Source organism: Schistocerca serialis, chromosome 2 (genome assembly GCF_023864345.2).
Source record: "Schistocerca serialis cubense isolate TAMUIC-IGC-003099 chromosome 2, iqSchSeri2.2, whole genome shotgun sequence".
Taxonomy (NCBI): Eukaryota; Metazoa; Arthropoda; class Insecta; order Orthoptera; family Acrididae; genus Schistocerca; species Schistocerca serialis.
In genome coordinates this window covers 68,905,837-68,931,372 of record NC_064639.1, presented here as the reverse complement: position 1 = coordinate 68,931,372, position 25,536 = coordinate 68,905,837, and the positions used below count along the sequence as shown (strand labels likewise).

At 42.7% G+C, this 25,536-nt stretch overlaps 1 protein-coding gene across 1 annotated transcript in view; it reads left to right on the top strand.

The window, feature by feature from the left end:
- Positions 1 to 489: 489 nt before the first annotated feature.
- The window catches only part of LOC126455732 (dehydrogenase/reductase SDR family member 11-like), a 33,241-nt gene continuing 8,194 nt past the window's right edge, over positions 490 to 25,536 (top strand). Inside the window, exons 1-3 of the mRNA XM_050091501.1 lie at positions 490 to 621; positions 17,008 to 17,013; positions 22,584 to 22,746. Of these exons, the coding sequence (XP_049947458.1) occupies positions 490 to 621; positions 17,008 to 17,013; positions 22,584 to 22,746 (301 nt within the window). The remainder of the gene's footprint in view (positions 622 to 17,007; positions 17,014 to 22,583; positions 22,747 to 25,536) is intronic.

Genomic DNA, 25,536 nt, shown 5'->3' with positions numbered 1-25,536 from the left:
ACATATCGAAACTTCATAAAACTACAGAAGCTGAAGCGTGATATTCCAGATTCTTGATGTTTTCAACAGAAAGGGGCAGAGAAAAAACTATGTTACATTACTTTTTGAACGCCCCTCGTAGAACGATGCCTTCATTTCGAATGTGTACTTTACTCCGTTGACGTTGTGTAGCTTTACAGACCGGTCGTCGGAAAAGAAATTGTTTGGAACAAATGCTGCTACGTATTTATTTATTAACATACAGTTGCGGTCGAACCGAATGTCGGTTTGAATAAGGCAAAAGCTGCTCTTGTACCTGTTACAGGTTCTAGAAGCTACTCGTTGAAGCGTTCCACTGAAGTCGTCCATCGGACAGACAGATCTGTTTGCGCGCCGGCAGAGAGGAGTGTGGACTGAGGTCTGGCGATAAAGAGCTGCCCCGCCGGACGTACGCGGGCCGCCTGTCCTCTGGAGGCGAACAGCCGCTGAGGCGCGCCACTTGCTGTCAGGATGGAGCGGTACGCAGGTCGCGTCGCCCTGGTGACGGGCGCCAACTCCGGCATCGGCGCCGCCACCGCACGGGCGCTGCTCAGGAGGGGGCTCGAGGTCGTCGGCCTCGACAACAGGATCGACAGGGTCCAGGTAGTTAACTAACCACCAGCCTCGGTACAGCATCTCAAAACTGGACAGGTTCAAAATCTGTCCCAGAAATTCTCAAACAGAAATAGCGTTCGTTTTAGTGCCACATAGAAATGAATCTGATGTATTAAGAGTAAGGTATTACTTTTTTCTATTTTTAACTCCATCACTTTTTTATGACACAATCGTAACTGGTTTTCAGCCTTCATAGGTCATCCTCAAATGCTACTTTTTTTGAGTCATCAGTCTTCTGACTTGTTTGATGCCGAGTGCCACGAATTCCTCTCCTGTGCCAAACTCATCATCTCAGAGTAGCACTTGCAACCGACGTCCTCAGATATTTCCTGAATGTATTCCAATCTCTGTCCTCCTCTGCAGTTTGTCTCCTCTACATCTCCATCTAATATTATGGAAGTCATTCCCTGATGTCCTAGATGTCCTATCGTCCTGTCTCTTCACCATGTGAATGTTTCCCACATATCCATTTGCTGTGCATAAATTCGTCTTCATTGCCTTATCATTTAACCTAATTTTCAACATTCGTCCGTAGCTCCACATCTCAAATGTTTCGATTCTCTTTGGTTCCGTTTTTCCCACAGCCCATGCTTCACTACCACACAATGTTGTGCACGAAATGTACCCTCTCAGAAATTCCTTCCACAAATTGAGGCCCTTATTGCCAGTGATAGTCTGCTTTTGATGTCCATCTTGCCCCGTCCGACACTGGACATATTGTTGCCCAGGAAGCAGAATCCATTAACTTCATCTACTTCATGACCATCGGTCCTGATGTTAGGTTGCTCGCTGTTCTCATTTCTACTACTTCTCATTACTTTCGTCTTTCTTAGATTTACTCTCAATCCATATTCTGTACTCAATAGACTATTAATTCAGTTCAGCAGATCATGTAGTTCTTCTTCACTTCCACTCAAGATAGCAATGTCATCAGCAAATCTCATCATTGATATCCCTTCACGTTGAATTTTAATCCATCTCCTGAACATTTCTTTTATTTCCATCATTGCTTCTTCGATGGTACAGCAGAGGCGAAAGGCTGCATCCCTGACTTACACCCTTTTTAATCCGAGCACTTCGTTCTTGGTCGTCCACTCTTATTATTCCCTCCTGGATCTTGTACGCATTGTATATTAGCCGTCCCTCCCTATAACTTACCCCTATTTTTCTCAGAATTTCGAACATCTTGCACCATTTTATATTCTCTAAAGCTTCTTCCAGGTCTACAAATCCTATGAATGTAACTTGATTTTTCTTTAGTCTTGGTTCCATTTTCAACCAACATGTCACGATTGCCTCTCTGGTGTCTTTATCTTTTCTTAAGCCATGAGCTGTTAAGGTGAATGTGCGATAATTCTAGCGCTTGTCAGCTGTTGGAGTCTTCGGAACCATGTGGATGATATTCTTCCGAAAGTCAAATGGTATGTCACCAGACTACTCATAAATCCCACACACCAACCTGAATGTTCGTTTTGTTCCCACTTCCGCCAAAGATTTTGGAAATTCTCCTGGAATGTTATCTATCCGTTCGGCCTTATTTCATCTTAGTTCTCCAAAGCTGTCTTGAATTCTGACTTTAATACTGGATTTCCTATCTCTTCTAAATCCACTACTGTTTCTTTTTCTATCACGACAGATACATCTTCCCCTTCACAGTGGTCTTCAATGTACTCTTTCCAACTATCTACTCTCTCCTCTGCATTTGGCAGTGGAACTCCTGTTGCACTCTTAATGTTACCACCCTTGCTATTAATTTCACCGTAGGCTGTTACGATTTTCCTATATGTTGAGTCAGTCCTACCGACCTTCATTTTTCTTCGATTTCTTCACATTTCTCATCCGGCCATTTTGTCTTAGCTTCCCTGCGCTTCCTATTTATTTCATTCCTCAGCAACTTGTATTTCTGTATTCCTGAATTTCCCTGAACCCTGGACTTCTTATTTATTTCATTCCTCAGCAACTTGTATTTCTGTATTCCTGAATTTCCCTGAACACTTCTATACTTCCTTCTTTCACCGATCAACAGAAGTATGGTTTCTTCGGAGCTATTTTCTTTGTACCAATGTTTCCTTTCCAACTTCTCTGATGCCCCTTTTTGGAAATGTCCATACCTCTTCAATTGTACTGCCTACTGAGCTATTCCTTATTGCTATATCTACAGCCTTAGAGAACTTCGAGCGTATCTTGTCGTTCCTTAGTACTTGCGTATCCCACTTCTTTGCGTATTGGTTCTTAGTGACTAAAATCTTACACTTCAGCCTACTCTTCATCATTACTACATTCTGATCTGACTTTATATCTGCTCCTGGGTACGCCATACAACCGAGTATCTGATTTCGGAATCTCTGTATGTGTATGACGTTATCTAACTGAAATGTTCCCTTATCACACAGACTCTTGCAAGTATACCTCGTCCTCTTGCGATTCTTGTACAGATTATTCACTATTACTAGCTTAAATTTATTACAGAACTGAATCAGTCTTTCTCCTCCCTCATTCCTTTTCTCAAGCCCATATTCTCCTTCCCTTAAAACTGTATTCTGGTCCCCGATTACTTTTAGATGTTTATCTCCCTATTCGTACTGTATTACCCGCTCAATATCCTCATATACTTCCTCCATCTCTTAATACTCAGTTTGCGAAGTCGGCGTTTACACATGAAATATCGTTGGTGTTTGTTTGCTGTCGATTCAGATAGAAACAACCCTGTCAGAGAACTGTTCACAGTAACACATATTACCCTATACTCATCTGACAATAAATCCGTTTCTTCTTTCCATTTCACTTAACTGGCCTCTACTATGTCTATAACGAGCCTTAGAATTTATCTTTTCAGATTTTCTAGTTAGCCGACCACGTTCAAGCTTCTGACAAACACACGTTCCGACTCGTAGAACGTTATCCTTTCGTTGGTTATCTAACCTTCTTCTCATGGTCACCTCCCCTTTGGCCGTCCCCTCCCAGAGATCCGAATGGTGGACTATTCCGGAATCATTTTCCAATGGAGAGATCATCATGAAACTTTGTACAGTTACAGGCTATATATGTTGTGGATATACGTTATGTGTGTTTTATGCAGTGATTTCCGTTGCCTTCTGCATTGTTGATTGCGTTTACGTAAGTTTATGGACTGACTTTTTTCTGGTTCATAAACATTTGATCTTTATCTGTTATTACTTTTCTGTTGTAGTTTCATCTAATGGCACGTTCCATGACCTTGGACATTTTATATTGTTGATTCTTTCGCCCTTAGGAGCAGTTTCCTAACCCGAGGTCAAGAGAGTGCCCTGAACCTCCGTCCGCTGCACCGCCCTCTTTGACAAGGCCGTTGCCAGAATGAGGGTGACTCTTATGCCGGAAGTCCTCGGCCGCCAATGCTGGTTATTAATCAATATTTAAACAGTTTCGTGTTTCGAACTTGGGACCGAAGACGTTTTCGTTACTAATCAAAGACGATACCCCTCGACCACTTGTGCATCACCAGTGCTGCTATGGACAATACTAACGGTTATAGTAATACCTGAAACAAGTGCTATATTTTCACTTGATTTACTTGTGAGCTTAGTAATGTCGGTTTCATACCTATGAGCGGTATTTGATCAACAAGTGCTCATCACCGTTTCCACAAACGGTACGTTGTTTCTTGCAAAATGTAGTAACAGTTCTTGCTGCTAACAAGTGAGTCCGACTGTAGGACTGTAATACTGTAAACTCTATTGTCTGAACTTGTCATGTTCACAGAGATTCAAAACACGTTATCTAATGTCGGCAAGCAAACAGACCAAGACTTACCTTAATGTTGCGTTTGGCTTCTATATCGCATTAGTGAAATCCTTCAGTAGAGTCCAGGTTTTCTCAGTAGTGTTTACCGGAATGAAAGCGCCATCCCTCCGCGGTTTCCCATTTATTTTCACGAAGCATCTTTGCTATATTTGAGTGTTTCTCGAGTGTATAGTAACAAGTCAAACAGACCGTCTCTGAGTTGCTTCGATATCTTCCTTTAATCCGAACTTCTGGAGATCCAAAGTACTGGAGTACTACTCAAGAATGGGTCGCACAATTATTCTATTCGCGGTCTCCTTCATATCTGAGCAAAATTTTCATCAGAATTCTTCCAATAAATTTTAATCGATAAATTGCCTTCGCTACTGCCGACACTACTTGCTCGTTTCATTTCATATCGTTTTGCAATGTTACACGTAGACTTACAGAGCGTAACGGGTGTAATTTATTTTATTTTTATTTACACATCAAGTTCCGTAGGACCAAACTTAGGAGCTAATGTCCATGGTCATGGAAGGTCTCAGTACATGAAATTACAACATAAAGGTAATAACAGACAAAAATCAAACGTTTATGAATCAGAAAAAGTCGGTCCATAAGTTTAAGTAAACGCGATCAACAATACAGCAAGAATCACCTTAATTTTTCAAGGAATTCCTCGACAGAATAGAAGGAGTGACCCATGAGGAAACTCTTCAGTTTCGATTTGAATGCGCGTGTATTACTGCTAAGATGTTTTAATTCGAGTGGTAGCTTATTGAAAATGGGCGTAGCAGTATACTGCACATCTTTCTGCACAAGAGTCAGGGAAGTCCGATCCAAATGCAGGTTTGATTTCTGCCGAGTATTAACTGAGTGAATGCTGCTTATTCCTTGGAATAAGCTAATATTGTTAACAAGAAATGACAGTAAGGAATATATAAGCCCGACCGGTTGGCCGTGCGGTGTAACGCATGGCTTTCCGGGTGGGAAGGAGCGCCGGTGTGTGTGTGAAATCTTATGGGACTTAACACACTACTTAACCTAAATTATCCTTAGGACAAACGCACACATCCACGCTGGAGGGAGGACTCGAACCTCCGCCGGGACCAGCCGCACAGTCGATGACTGCAGCGCCTGAGACCGCTCGGCTAATCCCGCGCGGTGGAGCTCCGGTCCTCGGCACGAATCCACCCAGCGGATTTGTGTCGAGGTCCGGTGAGCCGGACAGTCTGTGGATGGTTTTTAGGCAGTTTTCCATCTGCCTCGGCAAATGCGTGCTCGCTCCCCTTATTCCGCCTCAGCTACACCGTCGGCGACTGCTGCTCAAACAAGTTCTCTACGTACGCGTACACCACCATTACTCTACCACACAAACATAAGGGCTACACTCGTCTGGTGTGAGTGTTCCCTGGGGGGATCCACCGGGGTCCGAACCGCACAATAACCCTGGGATCGACGTGGGGCGGCGGAGGTTTGAAGTGGACTGCGGTAGTCGTAGTGGGGTTGTGGACCACTGCGGCTGCGGCGGGGACGGAGCCTCTCCGTCGTTTCTAGGTTCTCGATTAACATAACATAAGGAATATATATATATATATATATATATATATATATATATATATATATCAGAGAGAGAGAGAGAGAGAGAGAGAGAGAGGGAGGCCAACGTTAAAATACCCAGACTCGTGTTGAGAGGCCAGTGTTAAAATACCCAGACTCGTGAACAGGGGTCGACAAGAGGTTCGTGAACTTACACCACTTACTGCCCGAACCACACGTTTCAGAGCCAAAAATATCCTTTTAAAATGGGAAGAGTTACACCAAAATATAATACCATACGACATAAGCGAATGAATATAAGCAAAGTAGACTAATTTTCGTATCGAACGATCACTCACTTCAGATACCGTTCGAATAGTAAAAATGGCAGCTTTAAGTCTCTGAACAAGATCCTGAACGTGGGGTTTCCATCACAGTTTACTAACTATCTGAACACCTAGCAATTTGAACTGCTCCGTTTCAGTAATCATATGCCCATTCTGCAAAATTAAAACGTCGGGTTTTGTTGAATTGTGTGTCAGAAAAGTAAAAACTGGGTCTTCCTGTGATTTAGTGTTAGTGCAGTTTATGACCTAAGTTCATGGCTTGTAGAAAATAAACTATGTGAAACCGTTCCAGTGTTGGACACAACATCCTTTACTACCAAGCTAGAGTCATCAGCAAACAGAAATGTTTTGAGCTACCCGTTTTACTAGATGGCATGTCATGTATATAAATAAGGAACAGGAGTTGCCCCAACACTCATAAGTGGGGCACCCCCCACCTGAACGTACCCCGCTCAAACCCCACATCACAGCCATTCTCAACATTGATAATAATAACGTTTTCCTGCTTGTTGCTAAAGAAAGAGGTGAACCAAGTGTGATCTTCTCCCCTTATTCCGTAATGGTCCAAATTCTGCAGCAATATTTTGTGATCAACACAATCAAACGCCTTAGTTAAGTAAATTAATGTGCCTAGCGTTCGAAAGCTTGTGTTTAACCCATCCAGTACGTCACAGAGAAAAGAGAATTAGCATTTTCAGTTGTTAAACGACTTCTAAAGCCGAATTGTACATTTGATAGCAAATCAATAACTTTTACAAACACTGATGGCATAGAAATAAGTCTAAAATTATCTACATTATCCCTTCCTCCCTTTATCTAAAGTGGCTTTACTACTCAGTACTTTTGTGGCTCAGGAAACTGTCCATTCCTAAAGGAAAAATTACAAATATGGCTAAATACAGGGATAACATGTGCAGCACGGTTCTTTAATATTCTGCTAGACACTCCATCATAACCATGAAAGACCTTAGTGTTCAGCGATTTAATTATTGACTCAATATCCCTCTTGTCTATATCACAGAGGAGTGTTTCAGACACCAATCTGGGAAAGACATTTGTCAAGAAAATTATATGATTTTTATTTAATTCGTCAGCAATTCTCAGAAAATGATTGTTAAATGCTGTACATATATCTGATTTATCAGTAACAGAAATATTTTTACTACGAAATGACTTTACATCGTCGACCTTGTGCTGCTGACCAGGCACTTGATTCACAACCGACCATATGGTTTTAATTTTATCCTGTGAATTAGCTATTCTATTTGCATACCACATAGTTTTTGCCTTCCTAATGACATTTTTAACCACCTTACACTACTGTTTGTAATGGGCTACTGTAGCTTTATAGTGACTGCTTCTAGCATTTTGATATGAATCACGCTTTGTTCTACATGATATCCTTATCATACCAGTCAGCCACCCGGGCAGCCTTTTACTGCTAGTACCACGTTTAGGACGTTCCAATGGAAAGCAGCTCTCAAAGAGCATGAGAAATCTGTTAAGGAAAGCATCACATTTGTGATCTATTTTATCGGCACAATAAACATCCTGCCTCTCTTGTTCCTTAACGAGGTTTAAGAAACTGCCTATTGCTGTTGGATTATCTTTCCCTCATAGTCTGAAAGTATACGTGACTTTTGTTTGAGTACAAAAGCCCTTTAGTGTTAAAATTTGTGCATCATGGTCTGAAAGGCCATTCACCCTTTTACTAACAGAATGCCCATCTAGTAATGAAGAATGAATAAAAATATTTCCTATGGCTGTGCTACTGTTCCCCTGCAACGTAGTTGAAAAAAAAAAAAAAAAAAAAAAAAAAAAAAAAAAAAAAAAAACACCGCCTGCATCAGAATATACGAATTTAGGAGACTATCAACATCCTTTTTCTTGCACCATCATACACTACACAAAATTTATATTGAAATCACCACATGTAATTAATTTCTGGTACTTCCTACAAAGTTACCCAAAAACCCTGTCTAGCTTGAGCAGAAATAATCTGAAGCCAGAGTTAGGGGACCTAAAAACAACCACAATTTGCAGTTTAGTGTCACTAAATTCAACTGCCCCTGCACATCATTCAAATATGTGTTCAGTGTAGTGCTGTGATACGTCTATGGACTCACATGGAATACTGTTCTTTACATACATAGCCACTCCTCCACCCCGCAAGGAACTCCTTGAAAAACATCCAGCTAATCTGTGTCCTGGTAAATGAAGCCTCTGAAGTGTTAAATTATTTAAGTGGTGCTCCGATATACCAATAATCTACAAGCAGTTCTCTAATTTTGTCTCTAATACCTCTTATATTTTGAAGAAATATTCTAATTCCTTCTCTACTTGGAAAAATGACATCCTTTGAACGTAAGCCCTTAGTTAGAGGGACTTGCTTTATGTAAGTGCAGGTAATTCTACTGGTGGCTGAGGACAGCGTACGGAAGAATGTTACATCTTTATTTATGTCACTGCAGTCTAAAAGTCGTCGTCATTACAAATCATATCTTTTAGTTGGTTAGTATCTCTAAGTAGATGTTGCAAGAGAAAACAGTGAATGACCGTCTTTCCCCTGGGCAGTAAGTCGGGTGTGAAGTGCGGACGTGTGGTCGCAAAACGGTTAGTGTATACTGACAGGCATAATCCTCCTAGTGGTGCAGTATGATCATGCAGAAAGCCTCAGGTCCTAAAGTTTCTGATGTGTTTGTAGGAAGACTGTTCCACGCAGAGAAACAACAACCAGCACGCTGATGTGTGTACACATAAAGGTCTCATGCGTAAGAATGTCCGCACTTACAGATGTTACAGCCTGGATAATCGCCGTGTCTTTGTCCTTCAGCACAACACTACCAATGTACCCAACAATACAGGAGTGTTTTTCCTACTCATCCGCATTAACAGACACTTTTCGACATTTGTAGGAAGCTGTCATTCATCATACCAAATTGAAATGATCTCCGACTCATCCTGTAGCCTCCAACACACTCTACGAAAACACTGTCCCTTACACTGCAGTGTAGTCAGCAAACAGTTGCCTTGGCCATCACATCGTTTATCCATATTTAGAGAATAAGATAGGTTCCATCACTCGTCCCTGGCATACTCCATATAATAACCTCGTCTCATTTGCCGTCTGGAACAACGTACTAGGTACTGGTCCATACTGTCGGACCTACATTAAACCACAACACAGCGCTGTGTGGCAATGTTTGGAATGCATTCTGGAAATCTAAAAAAATTTAATTTGCCTGTTGCCTTTCATCAATGGTTCGCAGGTTATCATACAAGAAAAGGACAAGTTGAATTTTTCACGAGCGGTGCATTCTACATATGCGCTGATTTGCGGACAGGAACTTTTCTGTCCAAAGGAGATTTATTATTTCGCTCCATTGCGTTACGGATCCCTTCTTTTACTCTTCTTATGCACAGGGGTCACCTGCACTTTTTTCCTCTCAGTTGAGACTTCGCTCTGGGCGACAGATTATGCAAGCTAGGTAACGGACCAGTGACAAAGAGTACTTTCCGTAACACCAAATACTGCATTCCAGTCCCTAAGTTGGTTCTCTCAGCTACACCGGCACGAAGAAGTAGGAGACACGGTCTACCATTGGACGTTACTGAGGAGCAGTATATTTCACATAGTTGAACCACGTTCCACTTCATAGTGGCAGTTGTCACGGTTAGATGTCGGAGATCGCTGAAACACGCGTTAAGCCGGCGCGCCCTCATGTTCGGATGTCCACACGCAGTGCCCCAGCAGGCCAGAGACTCACGCAGCACTGGCTACCGCCGTGTACGCGCGTCTCAGCGATCGCTCCAGGTCTGCAGCCTGACTTGGCATACCAGACCGGAATGTCCAGGTGTGGAGGCGTCTAGGGACGACTGGAATGGTAGGAATTTGGACTTTATCAATATCTATAGTGGCAACACTTGTCATTGATTGATACTGAATTTTCTCAAATATGATCACGAAGGCTGCCCAGCACATATTTGCTAGTTCTCTGTTCACCCTCCTAGAGTGCGGCATGATTTTATCTCGCCGGACTGGCTTGTGAGGCTTAGCGACGGCTTGCGCCTTAAACCAGAAATGTCAGTTAGTTCCTGTCACTGGATACCTCTGCCAAACAACTGGACAGCTAGCAGACTCGTCCTAGAGAAACCAGCCACATATTTATCAGAGTAATTACAATTAAATATTACGATCATCGTACCAGTCTGATAATATTTGCCGATGAACAAAGTATTGGAAATGGCTCCTGTTGACGGCTTGGGCTCTGGATACCACTGTTATGAGTGGACATAATTTTCCTCATAAAACCTTTCCTGTCCCTTACAGCAATCGGTGCAATGAAAAATTTTGTCCACACACGCACACACACACACACACACACACACACACACACACACACACACACACACACACACAGACTAGTTGTCTCGATTCTCCTCATTTCTAGAAAATTATTTGATTTGAAGTCTCCTAGCCAGTCAGATTCGGGAATAGACCGTAGGTATTTTGAGTCAGCGTTTCTGGGAAGTGCTGCATCCCCTCCAAGACTCTCTCAAACAAGTGTTGTAAAACACAGGCCTCCGGCAATATGTGATGATCAACAGTACTCCCAGTGACGAAATGATTAGAAAGTCATCACCGATATGTGTTGGTGTACTGTAATAAACGACGCTGTCGATAGTGCCACAAAGAACATGCCAGGATCTGCTTAGGGGAGCCAATGAGAAGACGTTCTGTGATCCATTTTGTTGCAGCCATATTGCCCGCCCTGTTTGTACACTATATCAGATCCAGTTGAACCCCAGCATTTGCTGTATTGTGAAACTGTTTAGGAGTTGTGTCTATCACCTCCCTATGTCAGCTATACTCTTCAGTGAACTGAAATTACAATTACCGATGTCAAATCTATCATGCCTTTACAACTGCACATATGTAATTTTCTTACGTGCATAGTAGTCTGAGCACTTCCCACTAAAGTCTGGTGACATGCTGGAATATAAGCCACAGTAACTTTACGTTCAAGCAGCACTCTCATTTATAGTTATATAGCGACAGAAAAAATTATATGTCCACACTCGAAAAAGTTGGGCGTCGTTGTGCCAAATAGCAGACTCCCTCTCCCCTCCCCCCATCCCACGCCACATTGTCATTATCACATATTTGTCGAGTAATAAATGATGTAATTACAATTAAAAAGCTTCCGCAACTTTTTTATTTTCTAGATTTTGCCACTTCCACGAAACTCTTTCGTATTTCTTATACTTGTATATGCAGCTATCACAGTGGCGTCTTACACGTTCGGACCCCCATGTTGGAGTTTGTGTTAGCGGATTTCAGCCGTATATCATGTTTAAACGCATAACTATCGTACACCTAACACCCAGATCATACAAATTTCTTGCCCAAGACATCATTCTGAGTCCAATATACTACAGTACCTCTATTCGGCGTTAATTTCCAAGAGCCGAGTAAATGGGTAGAGACACGTTTGCACACCATAATGTTATCGTAAAACTGTTCGATATTTAATTTTCTATTGCTAAAAACTGCACCAGTTCAACACTTTCGAGGCGGAACACCTCGAGACGGAACTGATTTTGCTGGCAAAAATAAGTTTTGGTTCAAATGGCTCTGAGAACTACGGGACTTAACATCTTAGGTCATCACTCGCGAAGAATTTAGATCTACTTAAACCTAACTAACCTAAGGACATCACACACATCCATGCCCGAGGCAGGATTCGAACCTGCGACCGCAGCAGTGGCGCGGTTCCGGACTGAAGCGCCTAGAACCGCTCGGGCACCTCGGGCAGCGATAAGTTTTGTTTCGGAAAAAAAAGAACCTGTTACAGCGCCATATAAAGATTTTGTTTGTTACATGTGCGAGAATATAATTACTTCGATCAATCTTGAAATTATACGAAGCATACTGTACGCTGGGTTCTTTTTTTTTCGTAACAAACTAATTTTTGCCAGCTGCATCAGACCTGTCTCGGCGTGTACCTCCTCCAAAGTGTTAAACAGGTGCAGTGTTTCGCAAGGAAAAGTGTGCTTAGAGCCGATACCAAATACTTTTGCGATAACATTATTGTATGCAAACATTTCTCTAGCGGTTTACTTGGCCCTTGAAAATTAACCGCGAATGGACGCACTGTAGTATACAGTACTTGCAATGATGTCTTAGTCGAGAAACTTGTGTGATCTGGGTGTTGGGTCGACGATTGTTATGCGTTTAACCATGATATAAGGTTCTAATGCACTAACACGAACTTCAACATGGCGGTCCGAATACATAACACGCCACTGTGTTGGTTTGATTTACAAGTATCAAAAGATCAAAAGTACGAAACGGTTTCATGGAAGTGGCGAAGACGAGGAAATATGAGGTTTATTCAAATGAAACCTGGTCAGTGCGTCTACCTTTGCCTTACACGTGAGGTGGCACCGTATAACTGCGGGTATGGTGGTGCCATCTATTGGTAGAGAGATTGACGCGTGGTCACCGTTTGATGTTGCATAGCGCCAGCGTGGTTGCTCGCCAAAGAGAAGGTGGTCACAAACATTATCGTCCACTACCGAAATGTATCGACAAATGAAGGCTGTGTAAGATGAGTCGTTCAAGTGTCGTGGAACGGTGCAAACGATTCGTTGAGTGGCGCGAGTCACTGGAAGACGACGCCCGTCTTGGACAGGCTCACCGTGTCATCATACCGGAAACGGTTGCGGAAGTGAATGCTTTGTTCTGGGACAACTGCAGAATCACCGTGGACGAGCTCTATCGGTCACAGGGTATTAGCGTGGGCATCGCCCACAGCATAATGCATCAACACTTGATGTTTCCAAAAATCAGTAGGCAGTGGGTTCCCCACCAAGTGACCGTCGAACAGCGCAGTACTGGAATGGCGCTGTCTTTGAGTCATCTGTAACGTTATCAATATACGAAATACGGCTTTCTTTCGCGTATTATCACAGGTGACGAAACATGGTGTCACCATTTTGAACCGGAAAGCGTCAGAGCAAGCACCTCCAAAGAAATCAAAGGCCGTGAACAACGGTTCTGGTAAGGTCATGATGTCCTTATGTGACCACAAGGGCTTACTGCTTGTCGAGTTCCTGGAACAGCGAACCACCATCAATGCCCAGCATTATCAAGACACTTTATAGAACCTTAGACGAAACATTTAGTCGAAACGCCGAGGAATGTTTTCCAATGGCGTTTATCCTCCAGCATGATAATGCCCGCCCACACACGGCCAACGCGGTGAAGACGACATTGCATCCAGTTTCGGTGGGAAACGCTGGATCCTCCTCCTTACAGTCCCGACCTTTCACGGTGTGGTTTTCATGTGTCTGGACCTCTAAAACAAGCTATTCGCGGACATCGATTCGCAACGGACGACGAAATACGTGACTGGGTCCAGGCCTGGATCCGACAGCTTCTTCAAGGATGTAATCGAAAGGGATAAATGTGCCAATAGTTTTGGCGACTATTTTTGAGTATGTTTGCTGTGTATAACTACACTTTTGAGTTAATAAAATCGTTACCGTTTCTTTACACAAGTGACCGGGTTTCATTTGAATGCCCCTTATGAAAAAGGTACGAGGACTTATTTAATTGTAACTAGACCCTTTATTCCACAAAAGGTATGTGATAACGACGATGTGGCGAAGGGACGGGGGGGGGGGGGGAGGTGGGGGGCGCTTGCCACTGTGCTGTGCAGTGCGAAATGACAGCAAGCTGGTGCGAGTGTGAACATCAAATAATTTTTTCTGATGTCCACATTCGCACCACACATGTACACATGTAAACTACAATCACAGATGTGTATGTTTTAGAGTGTAAGAGTACTGTGGTCAGTGTTCCGACATGACCAACGAAAGTAACTAAGTCTGGTTGTAAGGGAGATATAGAACTGATCCGGAAAAATTCGATTTAAATGCTTTGATTGCCATAAAGGGGATGAAAGGTTTCATGTGGAAAATTATTTCGACTCATAAGAATTGTATAGCCAAAGCCGACAGCAGGAGCGATTTCCAATACTTTGTTCATTGTCAAATGTCATTGTAATATTTAATTGTAATTACACTGATAAATATGAGGCTGGTCTCTTAGGACGACTCTGCCTGTATTCTGGGTGTTGGCAGAGGTAGCCGGTGGTCAGAATGAATTTACATTTCTGGATTCATGTGCAAATCATCGCTAAGCCTCATGAACCAGTCATGTGGGGTAAACCGTGTCGCCCTCTAGGTGGGTGAATAACCAACTAGTACTCAGTATGTGTTGGGCAGCATTCATGATCGTATTCATTCTATTATCCCATTTTTACGTTCATATTTGAGAAGATTAAATATCAATCACTAACAAGTGGCGGTGGTGGTATTGATAAATTCCAAATTACTTCCTTTCGAATCGTCCCCAGTCAGGATGCTGACATGGCGCGATCGCTGAGACGTGAGTACACGGCGGCAACCAGTGCTGCGCGGTTTCTGGCCTGGGGCGCTGCATGTGGACTTCCCGACGTGAGAGCGTCGGATTTACTACTGTTCCAGTGATCTCCGACCCCTAGCTGTGGTAACTACTACTGCAGAATGGAACACGGTTTAACTATGTGATATATACTGCTCCTCAGTAGCGTCCAGTGGACTCTGTCTTGCAGTGGAAAGATGGTATTCGTTGTTGTTACTGTGCTGCCACATGGTAGAACATTCTTCATTTCGCTGTAGGCTGAGAAAACCAACTTAGGGATCATATAGTGCTTCGAAAACATAACCACATCATCAAATTCCCGATTGAAAAATTTATTGTTCCTGATAGTGGTATTACGAGCATACATACCGATTGAACCCCTCCACACATTGTTTAAGGTCGTAGCACGCAATTCAGCAGAAATTTGAAATTTTCAGCTACCTCCAGTGTAGTGGATTTCCTACCAAATGACCCAACTGTCCCAGTACCCACCAACAGGAGGCAAGGGAAGAAAACTCTAGGAGAGTTTGGAAACCGGGCACTTATGTGGTCGAATCGCACCAAATGTAGCATTCCTAGTATCCGCCAATCGGGTACAAGGTAAAACTGGCAGCACATGAATGGTATTGATTTAATTAATTAGTAAATCAATCCAGTAGAGTAAGGGAATACTTCCCAGAAATCCACAGTTGGGTGTTTTCCGGGTATCCATTAGTCTTTTCAGGAGAAAGCAGGGATTAGTGCGGTACACAACACACACTAACAACTCCGTCTCAAATGCTTTTCTTCCATCTGTTACCAGTTTTCCTAGCTATGGAAGTGTCAGGACAAGTAGATATAGCGACCACCAGCGCCAGGTAGGTGTGGGGGCCATCGAGGGATGGATGAGATGGGGTCGGGGGAGGACATCTTGGTCTGCGTGTGCTTGCATATTTTAGTTCACACAAACAGAAAGTAATTATTTGAAATAAATGCTGTGGGGGAGAGGGGGGGGGGGAGGAGGGAGAGAGTGGTAAGAAATGAGTCTGGTATCAATTTTGAAAGGGATGCCACTGCCTGAATCTTTGTTTGCAGAGGATTAGTGCGGTCTCACAGTTGCGACGATCCCTGACTTGTGGCATGCACTGTGCAGTGAGATTGCTCCCGCATTCAGTGACGTGATCGAGGGCTTTTTCGCCATAAATGTTCAGGACAATCTGCCCCTATGTGTGATGAGTGTTTTAAGACAGTATGTATGTATGTATGTATGTATGTATGACCACAATAAAATTGCGCCATAAATGTTTAAAAATTCCATACTGCCTTGTCATGTAGAAACTGTTTAAAGAACCAGTATTACATAGACTACAGTAAATTTTCTGACAGATTCTTTGAAGGAATAAATAATTATATTACACATACTCCCTTGCGTGCCAACAATTATTTAAAAATGTTCGATACGCCCCAATCGATTCCTTACAAGTGGACAATCAACTAAGTCTTTTTCTCCTAATTCCAGGTGGGGGAGGCGAAGGGATCTGGGAGAGGGAAAGGCAGCTGGTAGTTTTCCCAGAGGAGGAGAGGTTAATTAATTGTTCAATTTAATTTATTAATCCCTTAGTTAGATATCGAAAGTGTTTGTATCCTGAGGGGATTTCCTGGAGCGGTTGAGGACGAGGGGGGGGGAGGTGTGAGAGATTTCTCAGAAGGATGAATTACCCTCAGGGAGTCATAAATCAGCCTCCATAAAGCAATTAACAGAACAATAGGGAGAGGGTGGGGAAGGTGGAGAGATTACATGAAAAACCACCTAGCAGAGCAATAGGCTTATGTCATAAATAAGTGAACTGTCACGACTTAATTAATTTGCATATCAATTTGATATCAGTTAATGTGCTCCAGAACGAAGGTTGTCCTACCACTGAAGTTCTATACTGAATTCCCCCAAGAATGTGGAGCCCAGGAGATGCCGGCATGCACACTGGAAGATGTAGTATGCATTACCAAAAGCATAATGGAAAAAATAAGAGGAATAATTAAAATCTTCGGATCTTCTCGCCTAGAGGAACTGCAGAAAGAAACGGAGCTAATAGTTGAAACCGCAAAATAAGTATTTTACAGGAAGAAAACTTTGTATGCATTAGAATTCCAGAAAGTACTTCTCTGTATTTGTCAAGTTACATGCTGGAGAAAGAAATTGATGATGAAAATGCAGATCTATGTTATAAGCTAAAAATTAAATTGGGAATTATTAAAAGTACACCTATAAAAAATAAGGAATTAGTTATTTTCTTGGTGTGAACGTATAAGCAAAAGGTACTACAGATTTAGTACAAAAACATTTACTAATCGCTAACCTACCAAAAATTCTAAGACATTTCCTATATACAATGATCCATGTGTTTGTATTTCGGATGGGGGAAGCGGGTGGTAGGATGATCTTGAAAGGTAGTTGTAATTACGGAGGTGAAAGTGTAGCGACCCCCTTTTCTTACCTATATGGAATATGTAAAATTGCGAAACCTAGAAATATTACGAAATATTACGAATGAATACCATGAAACGTGCACAGACCGAAATCAATGAAACTGTGTGTTCTGGAGGGAAGTAGACTGATGCTACATATGAACACCTTAATAGTGGAAAGAGGTGGTCTCAAGGTGAAACGGTCATAGCATCCAGCACATGAGCAGTACAACCTAACATTGATTGGACCATGACTTCAGTTTGCAAGAAGAACGTTACAAGGAGCAGTGATAAGCTGCGATAAGACTGTTACATCTCCTCCGGCTACTGATAGTGGTGTTTATTTCTTCGTAAGATGTCGCTGTTTCTTCGTATGCATTATCGGCTGCCGACGATCATTTTATAGGACTCTTAGGAATATACTACAATTTCCAAACCGTAATCGGGCTTGAACTTCGTAAAAAGCACGCTTCATACATCTCTGGTAAGCTATGTAATATTTGTATTACAAAGAACCGATGTTTTGTTTTATGACCTTACAGTTTAACTACGATAGTTTATCGGAGAAAAATTTGGAGGGACAATGTATGTCATGCGCTGGAAATAACATTTCTTACTTCGAATATTAACAGCGGTATATTCCACGTGACTAATAGGTTGGAAACATGAACTCTAAGAATAACCGACCATGGAGATCTGTTAAATTTTCAGCAGTTACGTCAAGAGCCCCTTGTCGGTAGAGTCTACGTGATTAGTATACTGTAAACTTTGACGGGAACTGACAACGAATGAGAAGACCTACGACTGTATCATGCAAAACAGTGCAAGAACATGGAGAGCCAATGAGTCAGAGACTGTATTAAGTGATACTGTATTTGTTCCTCAGCAAGGGTGTAACAAAATTCAATTTGCAGCAATTTCAAAATTTAGGCTTACTATTTAACCAAAACAGGGCATCATCGTATTTTTATTAGCTACATAGAGATCTATAGTGAGTTTGAACATCAGCCACAACTCGTCTATGATTCTGGAATTTGGAATAAGTGTTCTGTTGCGTCTTTTACGTAGAACTGTCTATCGGTTCCAATATTTGCGAATGATCCCCTTGATTTCTTTATAAATGTTTTCTCTTGGTGACCAACATCGCTAACCATGTTTGCCAATCACTGTCTCTTTGTCGGCGGACTCAAGTTCATCTACTTTACTTGTTGTCAGCAGCGCTAAACTGTATCTCTCACGTGATTGTTGTGAAACTAATTTTTCGGAGCAGTTATCTGATGAGCAGTTTAACATTACTTTACAAGAATGCTTGTTCTCATAGTCGATAATGTAGGTGAAAATTTCCTGGTTTGTACTAGCTGCATGAAAGTAGCTCCTTTCTGCTAATGTATAGTTGAGCTGCATCCGTGTAATTCAATTTAGGCTATGCTGAATGACTTTAAGAACGGCGCGTCTGATTCTGACACCTTGTGCAAGCATGCAGTTATCAGGCTAACTGGACCACCGTTAGTTACTTTCATCTGTGTGTTCTAGCAGTTACGTTTGATTTGCATTTCACCTAACCTAATAATTTTGCGCACGCAACAACGAGGAGAGTTTCTGTCCCAACTTTGCCATATACATTCCCTTTACTGTTGAACGGAGATTCTAGTGTTATGTGAAAGTTATTTGAAGCTCTCGCTCCGGCAGATGACAACTAACACTTCTAGAACCTCATGTCCCGTATTTGATATTATTCCGGTTTCAGTTATTGGGTTTACAGATTACAAAATTTTACATGGAAATCTTGGGAAATTTCGATTCACACTCAAAAAAATGTGTTCCACAGGCCCTCTCTTCCCTCTTGGCCGCTTCTGGTCTTTGATGGACACTGGGGTAACTGTACGAGTCTCCGTAGCTCGTGGATTCTTCAGGTAAGCCCTGCACCGAACTGACGAAGTTTTTGCTTTAGACAGTCCACTTGGCTCCAGTTCATAGCAACACGCTAGGGCTTTACATAGTCTTTTACTGTACGTTCGTGGTATACATATATCCAATATGAATGTACCGTGAACTGGGGTAATTTGATGTCAAGCAATAGATATCCCAGTTCGCGTTCGTTATCCAGTTCAAGATAATGAAGTCAGCAAAGCGGCGATATCCACAAGCGACTTGAGACTCAACCATGTCCAAATGATATGGCTTTTGGAAAGCCTGGTAAAAAGTTGTTCACAGTTGGCTCGACGACATGAGGCATCCTTGCAGAAGCTGTGTACTTTGCAAAGATAAATATGAGCCGCTTCTGTCTGCGACCCACAGAAAAATCCGGGCTAACACCCATGTTACCTCCTTTCTGACAGATCATACAATGTGAAACAAGTCGGCAGACTCTTCATATGTACCAATTCCCTAATTACTCTCTTGCCCGTTGCCAGGTCTGTTTGGAGAAAAAACCGCGAACTATCTAGCGCAGGACCTCCTAAGATATCTTGCTACATCGCAAGAACTCCATAAATCGAAGACTCAGTGAATATCACGCTGCTCTGATTGCCCGACAGGAGCAACAACTGCTACAGACTTTAATATTTCATCTTCACTATGACAAATACCAACTGCAGTTAGCTGAGACAACGGCAGAATGCTGAACGTTATGTTGCGACATCAGCTTCAACGAATCTGGGTACAGAACTATCTATTAGCACGTATCACAACAGCCCTGCTTCCCCAAGATTCTAGCCTTAAGGGGAAGAAAATTTTCACCATTAATAGGTTAAGAGCACCCACTTGGATTCCAATAAAACGGATATAATTAAAATCCTATCCACATTGCGATTATTACTCAGATGAAGAGGTGGTCCTATACACTGACGGAAATCTCAACACCAAGGAGTTTTGCGACGTAAACGAAAGATGGTAAGCGTGTGTCTTCATATTAAAGATGATGTCGATTCACATTTCGCCCTTGTCACTTAAGATTTGCGCTAGTAGTTCCACTATGAGAAGCCAAAATGGGTTGGCTTCAAATACGTGCGGTCGTATCTTTGGGATTATACGTGGTGAGTTGATGTTAGTGAACGTTGCCCTTACAGGGACAAAGACGCCATTATCAACACCTCACTGGGTTTTAACGAGGTCCTGTAATAGGGCTACGAGGAGCTGGAGGTTCTTTCTGCAATACTGCAGAAGGACTTGCAGGGATATATCCACAGTACATGACAGCTGGGAGCGGTGGTTACGTGAATGTACGGTCGCAAGAAGATCGGGCTCTGGACGACCACGGGGCACTACCGAGAGGGAACACCATCTGTTTGGGAGTATGGCTCCGACACATCGCACTGCAGCAGTTTGAACCACGATGACACAACAGACCGTTACAAATGGATAACCCCAAGGACAGCTCCGAGCCAGACATTTTATAGCGTGAATTCCACTGACCCTAAACTACTGCCGTTTGCGAATTCAGTGGTATCAAGCGAGAGCTCGTTGGAGGGCTGAGTGGAGGTCTGTTGCGTTTTCTCATGAATGTTGGTTCTGCCTTAGTGTGTTGGTAAGAAGGAATCCAGCTGAAGGCCTGCAACCATCCTGTCTGCATACTTGACACATGGACCTATACTTGGAGTTATGGTGTGGGGTGATATTTCGTACGGCAGCAACAGCTCTCTCGTGAACAGCTCACGCATCCTGGGTGCAAATTTGTACGTCTGGTGATTCGACCTGTTGTGCCGCCATTCATGAATAACAGACCACGGTTGTTTTCCAACAGGATAATCGCCCACATACCGCTGTTTTACTCTTACGTGCTCTGCAAATACTCGACATGTTGCCTTGTCCAATTCGAGCAGCAAATCTGTCTCCAATCGAGCACATATGGGACGTCATCGAACAAAAACTCCAGAGTCATCAACCAACAGGTTTAACCGCCCCTTATTGACCGACCAAGTGCAATAGGCATGGAACTCCTTCCCACAAACTGACGTCCGGCACCTGTGTAACACAATAGATGCGCGTTTGCATGCTTGCATTCGACAGTCTGGTGGCTACACTGGTTCTTAATGTACAAAAATTTCACATTTAGAATGGTTTATCTCGCGCTTGCATTAACCTATGACCTCGTAATGTTAATCAATTAAATATGTTAACTAGACAAATGTATTCCGTAAATTTCATTACTCTACATTAATCACTTTTTGATATTGCGATTTTTCCCATCAGTGTAGTTGTAAACAGTAGATGTAGCTAGATTGGGCGAACCAGTTTTCATTGTTCGATAGAAAAGGTGATAGTGTCATGAAATTTAGTCCATATTTATTAGCGGTGTCCCTCAGTGAAGAACCCACTATTACTTCCGTTGCTACTTCGCTTTATGTCTGTTTTTGTGTTATGGCTGTGTCTGTCTTTCTTTTATAATGCCTTCACAATGAACAGAACAAGATCAGGAACTGCACGTGATACTGATATGTTGCTACGTTGTTATATTTTGTAATAAGTTGTCCATACGTCTTCCTTTTATGGAAGGTTATGAATAGATTCCTGAAAGAGAGTCGTTATGTTGCGACATCAATTTCAGAGTACCTGGGGCCGAAGTATCTAACAGCACATACCACATCATCCTTGTTTCCCCACAATTCTGGTCTAAAGCGGAAGATTTCCACCATCAATAGATTAAGAGCAGGGCATGTGGCTTCCAATAGAGCAGCACATCTGACATAGTCGATATCCTATTTGAAAAATGGTTCAAATGGCTCTGAGGACTATGGCACTTAACATCTGAGGTCATCAGGCCCCTAGAACTTAGAACTACTTAAACCTAACTAACCTAAGGACATGACACACATCCATGCCCGAGGCAGGATTCGAACCTGCGACCATAGCCGTCGCGCGGATCCTGAATGAAGCGCCGAGAACCGTTCGGTCTTAGCTGCCGGCGAGATGTCCTGTCTGAAATGTGGTTACTGTTCATTTGAAGAGCTTGTCTTTTAGTTTCTGGTGCACTAAGTACAACAGTGAACACAAGACCAACTGAAGTCCTAAAAATTGTTTATTTCTCATACAGATTTGCTTTAAGTTCTTTGAAGAATTATGAAAATGTAAGTTTTTGGTTGTTACCTGTTTGGTGCTTTAATTCGATTAGTCAGTGGTAAAAGCGTAACATTGAATGACTATGTTAAGTTTCTTTACACATATAATCAAGTTAAGTGAGGCTACCTGTCTTCGCGAATTCCGTGGTTCTGGGGGGAGAACCAAAAATATTATCATCCTTCTTGGCAACAGCTCCTTTGGTCATGTAGTTACGACACTCACTTGCGTAGAATGGAATTTTGTTAAATGGCATACTTGATCTATCTCCTAATGATTTTTTTCCTTCTGTCTCGTGCAGATTCGACAAATCTGTCGTTTACTTCTTGCAGGCTCGAGAACTGAAGGACGCTCCGGGTACGCTCTATCCGTTGCAATGTGACGTCAGCTGCGAGGAGAATGTTCTATGCGCCTTCAAATGGATCAAAGAGAATTTAGGAGGGGTCAATGTTCTTATCAACAGCGGCGGCGTCTGCAGAGAAAACCTTCCCACAAGTAAGTGAGCCACAGTTCGTCTGCATTCAAGTAAGAATCTTGAGACGTCATGATGCTGCAAAGAATCTGGAAAGAGATTTACGGTTTATATGGACAGGTGGTAAATTACGCACAGAACCGGCGCTGAAAAGGATTCTTGTACGCTTACTGTTTCTCACGGCTGGATGTCTTGTTCATGTCGTGTGGTATGTAAGAGACTCAGAGCAAGGATCGGGATTAACTTAAGGAAAACATGTGCAATGGTGGGCCAACTCCGTGCGTCATTTATCATTCACCTCAAAAAAAAAAAAAAAAAAAAATAGATAAATAAATAAAAATTAAGAACATAATAGCAATTCTGTCATAAGCCAACTAACAGTTACCAAGAATCTCGTTAAATTAATACAGATAACTGAGGTTTTTAAAGTAATATCGCAATGCATAATGAGATTTGCACTACACGTAAAATTACAAGTGGTACTCTAATAACATATCAACCATGCAACACCGTGATGGCCCGATTTCAAAGCCGCGTGGAGTGGCCGCGCGGTTTCAGGCGTCATGTCACGGAGTGCGGGGCCCCTCCCGCCGGAGGTTCGAGTCCTCCCTCGGTCATGGGTGTGTGTGTTGTTCTTAGCGTAAGTTAGTTTAAGTAGAGTTTAAGTCTAGGGGCCGATGACCTAAGCAGTTTGGTTCCTTAGGAATTCACACGCACCGATTAGAAACAATTGATGAAACAAACGGGCGGCAGGGCTGCGTCTGCGCGTCTAGCAGCACAACTGTGGGCTAACCCCACAACAGGACTTGAATTTAAGTTCAACAAACGACAAGTAAAGGACGTCAAAATGCGTACATCTCCACTGCAGCCGGCGGGGTGGCCGAACGGTTCTAGACGCTACAGTCAGCAACCGCGCGACCGCTACGGTAGCAGGTTCAAATTCGGGCATGGATGTGTTTGATGTCCATAGTTAGGTTTAAGTAGAGTTTAAGTCTAGGGGACTGATGACCTCAGCAGTTAAGTCCCATAGTGCTCAGAGCCATTTGAACCATGTGAATTACAATGATTTTACAATAACAGAAACACTGACAAAACTACTTTCTCAAAATTACCAAAGCCATGATACCAAAGGAATGACAATAAACTGCTCAGCTTGAGGTGGAAATGAGAAATCCGCAGAAACGTGTGTGACCTGCCAACAACTATGCCTCGTGCGTTGACGGGAAAGCCGCCGAAGCAGAAGGAAGACGCGTTCCTGCATCGGACCAGCAGAACAGCAATGCGTCAACCGCTGCCTATACAAAGCTGTCGGCATGTACCAAACGTCAAGCAGCAGACACGTTTGACAGAAATTAATATACACAGTAGTATTTAAACGGACAATTAAAATTATTCGCAAGGATACCAACTATTAAAACTTCAGCACAGAAGCACCCCGCTCATAAACATTGCAAGTTAACCTTCCTAGAAATAACAAGGAAAAATGTACAAAGTCATTTGAAAGAAGGCCATAACGTCTACAACAAAGAAAAATCACACTCAGTAGTATCAAATAATGATAACAGTGATTTCAGGAACCAGATTACCATTGCAAAATACTAGCTTGGGGCGTAAAGAAACCAGCAGACTGACACACACAGGTCCAAAAGGCATAAAAGAACCGGATACCTGGCCAGCTAGCTCCGTAAGAGAATTAACAGTCTTTAAGTAGAGCAGTTACTGAATAGTCTTCGTACATGATTTCACATAAATGCCAAGGAAGCCAATAGCTTCAGGACTTCAAGTAGGCACTGGATAATACTGCCCTCCTGCTCGTAGCTGCTAACAAGAGGTTCAGTACACCTCGGCGTATTTAGGCCACCACAACTAACTGATGCATTTCGTTAAAGGAGGGCACCTACAGACTAACGGTCGACGGTTTCAACTCTCTGCATCGGTCATTACGCCGGGTAATCAGGCACACCCGTCCAGATCCGTCTTCCATACACCACTCTATACTACACAGCCCCAGAGGTAACACACAACCAAGCAAAGATGACACGACGAGGGCCAGAATCGATGGAACGCGCGCAGAAGTGGCGCCAGTACGATCGCGTGCGAGCGCGCCCTCACAGAAGCAACCACTGTTCATTTTTGTTGTACAAACTGCGTGTTGCATAACAAGCCAAGTTGTCACATATTATTGATACAATTTTCGATAAAGCATCGTTCAGTTCACTAAGTTTGATACGCTTAGACAATGAAAGAGGAAAAGAGGCAGCAGGTACAACAAAGAAAAGAATCATAAGTTACTCTGGGAAAATGCCGAAAGCAAACCAGCCGGCTACGACGTTCCAAGATGGCAGATGAAGCAGTTCCATGATGAAATAGCAAAGGCAGTGTGTGGTGGTAAGCCTTATCATGAGCCCAGCTATAGACCACGTAGCCAAAGAAAACTAATAGTATTAGGCGTTCAGAGGCGGGCAGATAAGGCAATGCCATGTTGAAACGGCAAACACACTGCGAGATAAACCAGTTGTTGGGACTAGCGATAGGACACTTAGCTGTTGCTCACAGCTCATGGAATTTGAATGAAAAATAAGCAGAAGGAATCTCTTAGCAGACTCACACACACACACACACACACACACACACACAAACAAACACACACACACACACACACACACACATACACACGATGGAGGTTTAATTTCGTCCTATATACGTATAAGCAGGAACTACCTCGAGCTGGGACACAGGCTGACAGTTACAGTAACTGTAGCAGTGCAGTATGAGGGGGATACCAGAGTATTACAGTTTTCCAGTCTGTGGAA